The sequence below is a fragment of the Ooceraea biroi genome, chromosome 11 (assembly GCF_003672135.1).
Source record: "Ooceraea biroi isolate clonal line C1 chromosome 11, Obir_v5.4, whole genome shotgun sequence".
Lineage (NCBI taxonomy): Eukaryota > Metazoa > Arthropoda > Insecta > Hymenoptera > Formicidae > Ooceraea > Ooceraea biroi.
The window spans coordinates 3410406-3421167 of record NC_039516.1 but is presented as its reverse complement, the minus strand read 5'-3'; the positions used below and the strand labels follow the sequence as shown (position 1 = coordinate 3421167).

The window sequence follows — 10762 nt, the reverse complement described above, 5'->3', positions numbered from 1 at the left end:
GTGATTTGTATCTATTGCCATATTTAAAAAAAAGAAAATGATCGAAGGGCAAATTTGGTCGCTGCCGGCGACGGGCCGGCTACCGGCATGCGTAGCGCGCGGCGCGCAGCCATTTTTTATTTGACTCACGTAGTCGCCTTCAGTTTATCGTGGCGCCGGTCCGTGCGCGCGATTGCTCCGCGGTTTTCTCGCGATTTTCGCACCGATGATAATTACTGCGTGCGAATGAGCGTCGGAGATGTCGAATCGAGTAACGAGCAACCGTGTGGAGATGTTAACTGGTAATGTGCGACCATAACTAACAGTGTTTTCGGGTCTTTTGGTGTACGTTGGACACACGGGGTTCCCACATCTCGAAACACGGCGCGCCGTCGTTCGGCAGGTTCCGTTCCCTAATCTGAATCGCGTTGCGTTATTTGTTCATTCGAATCGCACGTAGTCGAGCATCGACAGCTGCTGAAAGGATCAAGATGACACATAATTAATCATTCGTTGATCCGAACACTGGCTGCGTTGAGTCGCGAGTCGCGTTCCGCGCTGCGGCGTGAAGTTGGTCGCGTATCTTTAATTATTCGCACTTTAAACCGTATTTTTGTTTCAGTTGTACCAGATGGAGAGCAAAGCGACAATCGGTGTGCACCGTGTTATTTATCCGTTTAAAGTACTTTGCGCGCGATAAAAAGTGCGGATGTGCTGTACGAAGTGGTGAATAACGTTCGTATTGAATTAATTAATACGCGCTGTTATTGCAATCGATTGTGTTCCTTTCGCCACGAGTGAATATGAGTGTCCGGGAATATGAAGGAGTCAAGATAGTGACGTCATCGCTGGCAATGGGGAATGTAATGGCGCGGAATCGCGGTGACGGCGAATCGGTAAGTAAGTTTTGCTTTCATAATTTTATATTGGCATAATTAGAAGTTTGTTTATTTCATTTTTGACGAGTTCACGTCGCATCGGTGATATTTGTCACATTATAATAAAGGATTCAAATAACGCAAGTGTTCATCTTTGATATGTTTCTGAATAATTCTGTTTGAAATTATGACAAATTTGCTTATCGAATTTTACGTTTTTCTAAATATTATAATATTTAAAAATATTGATTAGATTTATATAAAAAGAAATCCAGATAGCATAAATGTTAGTTGACTCAAAATCAGAAGTATATTTTCACATCTAACGATAAGACAAGCGTGAAAGTGAAGAAACAGTAAAAACTATCTGGAAAAGAAGTTTCAACAGACTTCTCGACAGCTGCGCCAAAGCTGTCCATAAAATTAAGTGCGGCGAGATTCAGCCTGGCGGAAGTAAGCGATAAATAATTACCTCAAACATCCTGTTCAGCGATCTATTTGGATGTCTCGGCATTCTTTTGTTTCCGTTTTATTGGGTTGGCCAAAAAGTAATTACGTTTTTTTTTATATAAATAAAAGGCGAATTTTTCATGGGAAACAAAAACTTTATTAAACAATATATTGTCCATTTTGTTTGATTATCTTTTGCCATTTTTCAGGCAACTTCATGATTCCGCGCTCAAAAAAGTTCTTATCTTTTTCAGCAAAAAACAATTCCAAGAACGATTTGATATCCTCATCAGCAGTAAAGGTTTTACCATTCAAGGCGTTTTGCAAAGAACGAAACAAATGGTAATCTGATGGTGCCAGGTCTGGCGAATATGGTGGATGTGGTAACATCATGGTAACACATCCCATCCAAGCTGCAACAATTTTTCACGAGTGACCAAACTTGTACGTGGTCTAGCGTTATCATGGTGAAACGCAACACCTTTGCGATTCACCAATTCTCGACGTTTCTGTTTGATGGCATCATTTAATTTATCCAGTTGACGACAGTATACGTCTGAATTAATGGTTTGATTCCTTGCAAGCAGCTCAAAATACACAGTCCCACCAGACTGACAGCATAATCTTTCTTTGGTGAATATCTGCTTTTCAAGTGCTTCGAGCAGGTTCATCACGATCTTTTTCGTTTGACGTTGTTGTAGACGATCGATTTTTCGTCGCCTGTTATCATACGTTTCAAAAATCGATCATTTTCCTCACGTTTCAAAAGAGAATCGCAGATGTCAATACGCTTAGTGAGATGAATTTCTTTGAGCTCATGTGCTACCCAAATATCGAGCTTACTAATGTCGTCTTAAATGGTCGTTTTAAATGGTTTTCAACACTCGATTTCGATATGTTAAGATTCTCAGCAATCTCTCGTGTCGTTAAACGCCGATTCGAATCGATCAGTGCCTTTATTTTGTCATCATCAATTTCGATTGGCCTTCCTGAGCGTGGTGCATCTTTCACGTTAAAATCTGCAGATCGAAATTTAGTAAACTAATTTTGACACTGCCGCAGTTTTAAAGCATCTTCGCCATATACATCAGATAACTTTTTATGAGCTTGCACAGCGTGTTTCCCTTTTCGGAAGTAACAAAACAAAATATGACGAAAATGTTCTTTTTGATTTTCCATTTTGAAATCGACGGCAAACAAACAATTGTTAACGAAATCGTGTACTTTCTTTTTGTAAAACAAGCTTGAACTGTGAGTTGTTAACCTACATAATGAATTTGCGGTTTAGAATGAAGTTAGTTACATTTCAAGATATGTATGTCCATCTATTGGAAAAAAACGCAATTACTTTTTGGCCAACCCAATATATACTCAACATCCATAATCTCATTATTACATACACACAGAATTACTGGTATACCTTCTTCCAAACCTTTCGCGTAGCGAAGGGTGGTAGGGTCGCGAGGGTGCACGTCGGTTGACGACGACCATCGCGGCTGGTGACGGGATTGCGTCGGGGGTTGGAAAAGGAGTTTCGCTACAAGGAGGGATGGAGAGGAGCAGGCGGTGGGGCCGGGGAGGATCCGGCGGACCGGCAGGTAGCCGAAGGGTGGAGGGCGGAATGTAGGCGGCAGGCGTGCGCTCGGCCGGGGGGTGGGGGTGGTCGGGTGAGGGCGCGCACAGGGGGTGGCGGGCTCTGCTGGTGCGTCAGAGCTTGTGAGCAGTGAGCCCGGCAGTGAGGCGAAACGTTGGGCTCCGCGCGGGAGTCTCGTGGCCGCCCGCCGTTCTCGAGAGTCGGGGTGCCTTTTCCCACGAACCATAATCCACACCACCGCGTCACCCCTGCCTTCACCCTCCCCCCTTCACCCTCGTCAGTCAGTCCACCGGTCCATCTCCGTGCCCCTCGGCTTATCGTGCCGCGGGACTTCTCGTGCACGCACGCGATCTCACGCACTTGTGCGGTCGTCTCGTGAAAAGCGTGCCGGCACGCACACACGCACACACGCACATATTCACGTACGACTTGGTAGGCAGCCCCTTTTGACACAGGGTGAGACTTGCGGCGGTCTCCTGGGGTGTCGCGCGATAATCAGAGTTGTCGGCATGCTGCCGCTTCACGCGTTCCTCGCGTCTAGAGGAGGACAGGGGGAGAGAGAGTTGTCATAGTTGGCGGTGCGGATGTCTCGTGGATGGCGCGGACACTGCGAAACCGGCCGGAAGATTTCAACGCTCCGATCGGGCAATGCCGAGGTTACCAGTGATCATGGATGATTCTCTTTCCCGTGTCAGGATATCGTTGATTTGCGGACTGCAAGTAACGCGACTGTGAAAATTCTCGGCAATGAATGTTCTCACATGTTTTTCATTGTTACGATATAAAAGGCTGACAATTTTGTTGGTTGGTCGCATCAATTACATACAAATCCTTACATTCGTATTTAAGATATCGTTATTCCACTGAATTTCCTACAACGAGGCGTCGTATATTCAGAGAAAATTTTATACAATCATTTAGAATCTCCTATAGGGCCTTTGATTTGTGAATCAGGAATTAAAATGATTAGCAAGCGTTATTAAATATCATTCATGAGGATTCCAATAGCCGTAGGGATGAATGAGGAAGATAATGATAAGAAAATATAGTTAACTTAAAACTTCTGCTTGACGGCGTGCACAAATTGTTAATTTATTTAATGTCACTAGTTTTGAAAAGGAAAGAATTGAAAGACCGTAAGAGGAACGTAGGGTCTTCGAGGTCGAAAGTTCACGAGGACTTCGACTGCGGCTGCTCGTACGTGTGACTAATTCTAATGACCTCTGATGCTGATTTAGCTGATCATAGTTATTCAGTTACATATTAAATTTCATTAAAAGTTTGTCCATAAATGAAAAATGCGCTTTTCTATTTTTATGTTAAATTAAGAACATGTTCATTTCTTTCAATTACATCAGCTGTAGATATAAAACCAATCATGTTGCATTTTAACACACACTTTACTTCTATCTACATAAAATTTTAAAAAATATTCTGTTTTGTGCTGATAAAATAACAGAATAATTATCTGAAATTTATTAAAAACACTTCTCTCGACTGTTTATCGAAATTTTATGATTATTGTTAAACGTAAAGTAATCGATAAAACACAATGGAAGATAATCTATTATATCTGACAGTTGATTTTAAACTGACTTATTTGAATCAAGCTGCCTAGGATTATCTGGGATAGTGCTGATTACAAACTGCTCTTTCATCCTACAACATCCCGCGCTAATCAGGCTCACCGAAGCGTCGGTTGGGAGCGGTATTAGGGGTCTATTGTAAATAATTCCTGGCTCATTGAGGACTCATGAGGTTTACCCGATTTTACGAGACTCTCCAATTACGATGATGCACCAATTTCGCTTTGGCAACCGTGTTGCGATTCATCTAATCGCGTCTAGTTGACGTATCGACGAGGAGATCAATTGATCGCGACAGGTCAAATTCACCGTGGGACCTCATGGGATAACGTGGTTCGATTCCGAAGCGGGGATGCCGCGTGTGCTTCCCCTGTCCGCGAGCTCTCTCACGCACCGCCAATGCGGCTGAGATCGCGCGATCTCATTGGCTGCTCCCGTGCCGTGGTGTCGGCGATGGGTACGTCCAGGTTCGACGCTCGTGCTCGACCGAGGAGTGCGCGCGTGTATTCTCGCCTTTCCCTGCGAGAGCATTCAACCAGTTTGGTCAGGCAGGTGATCACGGGAAGAAGAAACGAAAAATTTCTCCGGGATGTTGCTGAAAATCGGTCCGAGTGACTGTCCAATCCGCTGATTAATTGTAAGATAGTGTCGATTACGCTGACAGCTTGTTGAATCGTTGATGATCCGTGAGTGATCCGCGTTTTTATTTTACGTGCGAGTGCACCACGTTGAGGACAGTGTATAGTTCAATGAGTTTAGCGAGGGAAGCATGCGTTCGGGGAGTTAAGACTTTGTGGGAATTAAAGGGTCATCAGGGGCGTCTTAAAAATAAGGAACTTCAGGATTTAAAGGTCTGAGGAAAGTTCTCAAAGGTTGTCGCCACTAGGAACTTAGGCATCGCCTGGGAATCCGGGAATTAAAAGATTTGAAAATTCACAGACTTGAAAAATTTCAGACATCTGTCGAAGCTATTCGCTGAATTAACAGGAAATACGTCGCAGGATATGTAAATTATTAAATGGGATATCTGTATTAATATCAATTTTTTAAATCTAGGTGATATCCAAGTAAGACAAGTTACACGTATTCTATATCTTAAAAAATGATCGTGTAGTTGATCACTTGGACAAATGATCAATAATTGGTAAAATATTTTTATATATAATTATTTTAATACAGCTTTTGATGTGGAAGCAACCTCTCAGATAATTACCGAATAATCTCGGTGCAATGTATCTTAATTAGCAAAAGTATCATTATTAGCTCTATGACAATCCGTACATCGTGATCAATAATTTTTCCGCAAAAATTAACATCTCGAACCGTGCGTGTATGAGCCGGTCTCGTGGTGCGTCTGTGTTATCTGGCTTCGGGCCAATAAACGGAAGAACGTGCGAAATTCAGAAGGGCAGGGGACAGACTGGGGATGGATTGGAGGGTGGTAGTGATGTCTCGTCAACAGGAGAGAGAGAAAAAGAGCGCGATTCGTGATGACGTGTTTTTTTGCGGTTGTGTGCAGCGAGATGCGACGCGACACCGAGTGTCATCGCACTGGTTAAGGGATGTGCCTATCCTTCGGCTGGTGAGGTAAGGGCGACGGGCCCTTTAACCGCGCGCGCTGTGGAAACGAGCGAAAGTGCAGTGTGCGGTACTCTTGGAGCCGCGAACGCCGCTGTCGACTGCACCTGCAGGGGTGCATTGATCCGGCGGTGAGGTGAGAAAGAGGGTGGCGAAGGACGGAGGAGGAGGGCGACCGTGTCGCGGCGGTATCCTGGAATTTGCGCAGGATGGTCGCGAAATGCGCACCATATGCTGGATTTATTCTGACTTTTTGGGATTGGTTTTCGTGCCAAGAGAACCGTTATGTACTAGACTGTCGTTATGGCAGCACGTAGAGCGATGTATCTTGCAACGCAGATATTACTGCAAATTTGACAAATAGTAACGCGGCTTGCGGTACATATCACATGGGAATGGTTTGAAACTTTTAACGAGGTACAAATAGATTTTGTCGCACGGTGTTTGTCTTGAAAAACAACATTGTACAATTATTGCAATGATATAAAACGCGTACACGTGATAAGATAATGAGGATTGGTCAGAATTGTTTGCGAATCGAAAGTGCAAGTTTCCTTTTAAAAATTTACTTTAATCGTTATTTACTTAAGGATTTTCCCAACGTGCTAGGTCGCGATAAACTTCTACCCTTTAAATCATCGAACACATTATTTCCGCGTTATATCTCGATGGTCATTTTATTGTACTCTTCATGCTAGAATTCTTCCGTATTCTTTCATGTGGGTATGCGTGTGTATATATACGTATGTGGCTAGTGTTCCGTTGTGTTTTTGTAGAAAAAAAGAGTCTCACCATCCCAGACGCGAAAGTTTGCCACAGCCGCGTCGTCGGTTGGCGAGCTGGCGAAAAATGTATCTATGTATATCTAGTAGCGAAAGACGTTTAGCAGCACGATTTATCTTTAACGAGAGTCTCGGCCATTACCACGCCAATTTGCTGATATTTTTAAGGGGATCGATAGTCGACTGTTTGCGGTTCTTATGCATCTGGCACACGCGCGCCGGCCAACATGCAAGCGCCATGGGGGCATTTTTTAAAATCTTTTTGCCCCTTTGAAGCGTTCGAACCTTTGAAGCACGCCTCTTTAACTCTTTAGAGCCTATGAAAAACGTGGAACTACTGTGTGTATTAGAAGTCGCGTGGTGTGCATTTGAATTTTCTCAATAGCTGATTAGCCATAAACGCTTTTACGAGTTCGGTATAGACTTACACTCGATAACCATTTTTTTACAGATATTATCGATTGCATTTTTAACCACATTTTTTTCTCTATCGAGAAACCTTATAAATCTGGTGAAAATGTTTTTGCTGCTGTTGTATCGCAGTTTTTTAGGTTTTTTAGGTATTCTTTTTTTCTGGCTTCATTTGTCACGTTTGTACTAGGATTCAATGTTCGCTAGTGTAACGCTCCCATAATCAGGGGTATCCTTTACTGATCAAAATCTCGATGAAAGAGAGAGATACTCCGCTGCTATCGTAGTAGCATAATTATGTTTCGGCTAACATAATTGTGATTGCAAGCAGTTTGGAAAGTAATCTCGGAAATCGTTCCATGAATCTTCTTTGCATCCGGCGGCTGGCGCGTGACGTTCCTCGAGAGGGTGGAAGTAATTCCATTTTTCCCTCCGCTGCAACCACTTTTTTTCCGGCTTAGCCTCGTTCTCTGGCGATAGCACTGTTATTAATAGCGCGTCGTAACAGGAACTTAGTATCCCGCATCGCTGAATAAATATTTATTTTTCGCACTTCCTCTCTTTCTGCGCTGTCTTAGTAAGTTGATAAAGTTAATAAGATTGACAAGCTCTTTCAGTCGAATTATTTTGAAAGAGACTATTTAAAGGCATAGTATATATTTGTGCAACATCTTAAGTAAAAGCTTAATTTGTTTTATACCTACAAATCGAAGAGAGAATCTAGAAAATATGCATTAAATTAATCTAATTATGATAATTAAAATATTGGAAAAATTATTTCACAAAAAATAAAGCAATGTAAATTTTTCATAAACAGATTTATCTCTTCTCTCTGCGTTGTACAACATTTTTTAAGAAATATGCGCAATTGCGAGCTCTTGTTTGAAAGGCAATTCCGAATATCATCTTATCCTTCTTTGCATTAGAACGACGGAATGTATCCCGTGGGAAGAGAGATAATTAGATTTTTCTTACAATTTGAATAGTCTTTTCCGAGAATGGCTCGCTATTTTCACGATGCTCCCATTTAATCTTTAAGAAGCAAGCAGTTTAAAAATAAGCCGCTGCGACTCGATTAAACCTCTGCTTCAATTAAAAGTATAAAGAAAGCGAGGATTGTTACTTATGCATAAATCTTATCTAATTTGGAATAATTGCTAGTAACAAAATGATTCGTAGTAGCTCGAATAAACGATTAATGATTTACATTAACAAAATATAATCAGCAGTGGTAGAAATAACCATTAGTATCCAGAAATTTAGAAAAGAGAATAGAGCATTTTGAATAGAGCTTGTTAAACGAACTCGTCGAATATTTCACACGATGGCCACCACGTGATAAACTATTCTACAATACGTGGTTAATCCAGAACAATGTACTTTCAAAGAGAAACAATCCCACTTGTCAGTGTACGAAAGAATCCAAACAAGATCTTTCTCTTCGCAAAGTTCAACGAATCTCGATTCCCTGCCGTTATTAACTTTGCCAATCTCCTCCGTCCAGCCGACGGTTTAACGTTTGCCAGAGAAAGAAAGAGACGCCAAGGAAAGACGTCGAGAACTCCGAGGACGACGGCGACGTCTCAGACGTCGCTGTGAGATCATCGGTCATCGGGACCGGAGGACGCGGGTGCACACGTGCACAAAAGGACGGTGGTGTCTGGGCGGGGGTGCGGGGCCGGCAAAGCCTTGTGACGAAACGAAGGATTAGATGGTGGAGGTGTTCGGGGCCCGGGTTAGGGAGCCTACGGGGCCGCGCAGGGCACCTCGCACCTACCCAGGGCCAGTGCAGCTGCAGGTGCGCCGTGTGGGCCCCCGCGAGGACGTAGAGATCGCCTCTGTGGCTCAGCTCGGGGGAGACTCGAAAGATCGCGGCATCGAGTCACGCATCCCGTTTGGGCTTACCTGTGCGCCTGAAACGGATACCGAAGAGGGCCGAAGAAGTTCTAAGCTCGCCGCGCGGAACGCACGAGGCGCGAAGAGCGAGAAACTTCCGTCGGAAGAAGTAGATCCGACGGAACAGGACGAGGCGGAGCAACAGGACGTCAGTCCGAAGGCTGGGCCCCTCGCGGCCAGATTCGAAGACAAGTCGGAGCCCGAATCGGGCTCCCATATAAAGAGCGAGGCTGGCGAGCGCAATGTGGCAGAGCGGCGGCATGGGCACCCATGCGGCCAACAATCCGTGGATGAAGCTGATGGGCATCGTCCACAAGGAGCGGAGGCATCACGACTCGGGGACCACCGCCGCCGCCGCTGCCACTTCCGGGGTGCAGGGTTCAGCGACCACCGGCAGCAACGATCGGACGCTCAATCAGTGAGTACACTCGCGCTTAAAGAATCGCATTTATAACATCCGCAATTTTTATTTTACTATAAAACGCTTTCTTCCTTACCTTGTATCTTTTTTTACTGTTTTACTGTTGAACTATGGACAGAGTCAGGAAGTAACATTGCGGGAAACTAAACTTACACGTAGAAAATACGGAGCGTATGCTCGTCACGCTGAAAGTTATTGGAGACACTCATCGGAGTGACAAAGCGAACGTACGATGATTGAAACTCGATGGGTTCGATTTGTTCGTTGAAGGGCCGACGAGAGCGAGCACGTCACGTCGTCGAGAAAGAAAGGAGCATCGCCCTGCGCAGTCGTAGACACGCTACTTTATTCCCGTTTCCTGTCATTCTCGATCGACGTTCTTGAACGCCACACAAATCCTTCCTAAGAGTTCTGAGGTTGGCACGTAAAGGGTACAAGAGTAGCTTTTAATTTCACGAGTCAATTGTTTGAACAAATATTGATATTTGCTTATTTTATCATATAGTATAAATCTCCGTTTCTATTTTATTGTATGTTTTCGCAGTGCACTCTTTGATCCTTTAATCCTCTTTCTCTTTTACAATTCTAGAAGCTCTTTAATCTGCAGATTTTTACATAAATATTAATTTAAAAATTGTATACAGGCTTATTCTTATACCTTATATTAAACATGTAGGATTTTGTATAACAATGTTTAAAGACGAACAAACAAGAGTCAAATTACTGAGAAAAATTACGTTTTTGTTAAGTAACCATTTGGTATCTTGCATTTATTCATTATCATCTTCACGATGATTCGCAGATTTCGTCCAGTCTTCATTTCCGCTACCTTCAAGTAGACTCGTTAAGGCGTGTCGGCCAATTTTGTCTCTCAAATTCATGCAAACTCCAAGTTGTCCAATCGCGATAAACAAAACTCGCGTATATAGGGCGCCATTTAAGAATATCTTCTGCTATCTCTTATCGCATGTTTCAGAAGACTCCTGATTACGCTTATATCGCGTTATAATTAATACTAGTAAATTGTTGATATTGTTGATGTAGTAGACATAATTTATCTCGCATCTTATATATATATAAATTTTCCCCTCTTTACACTTTATTGTGAAGAATGTGGCGGCACGTTTATCACCGTTTAATTTCCGGCTGAATGGACGGTAGAGAAACGAGGATCGATTTCCCTAGAA

The 10762-nt window shown here is 43.2% G+C and overlaps 1 protein-coding gene across 3 annotated transcripts in view; it reads left to right on the top strand.

The window, feature by feature from the left end:
* The first annotated feature begins 3065 nt into the window (after positions 1-3065).
* LOC105288184 (potassium voltage-gated channel protein Shaker) overlaps positions 3066-10762 on the top strand; it is a 98622-nt gene continuing 90925 nt past the window's right edge. Inside the window, exons 1-3 of one of the 3 annotated variants that reach the window (XM_011354242.3) lie at positions 3066-3333; positions 6007-6201; positions 8763-9572. In XM_011354242.3, coding sequence (XP_011352544.1) covers positions 9397-9572 — 176 coding nt within the window. In that variant the 5' untranslated portion in view covers positions 3066-3333; positions 6007-6201; positions 8763-9396. Of the gene's footprint in view, positions 3358-5751; positions 6202-8762; positions 9573-10762 lie in introns of those variants that run through there. The other 2 variants (XM_011354241.3, XM_011354240.2) reach the window with 2 other exon arrangements.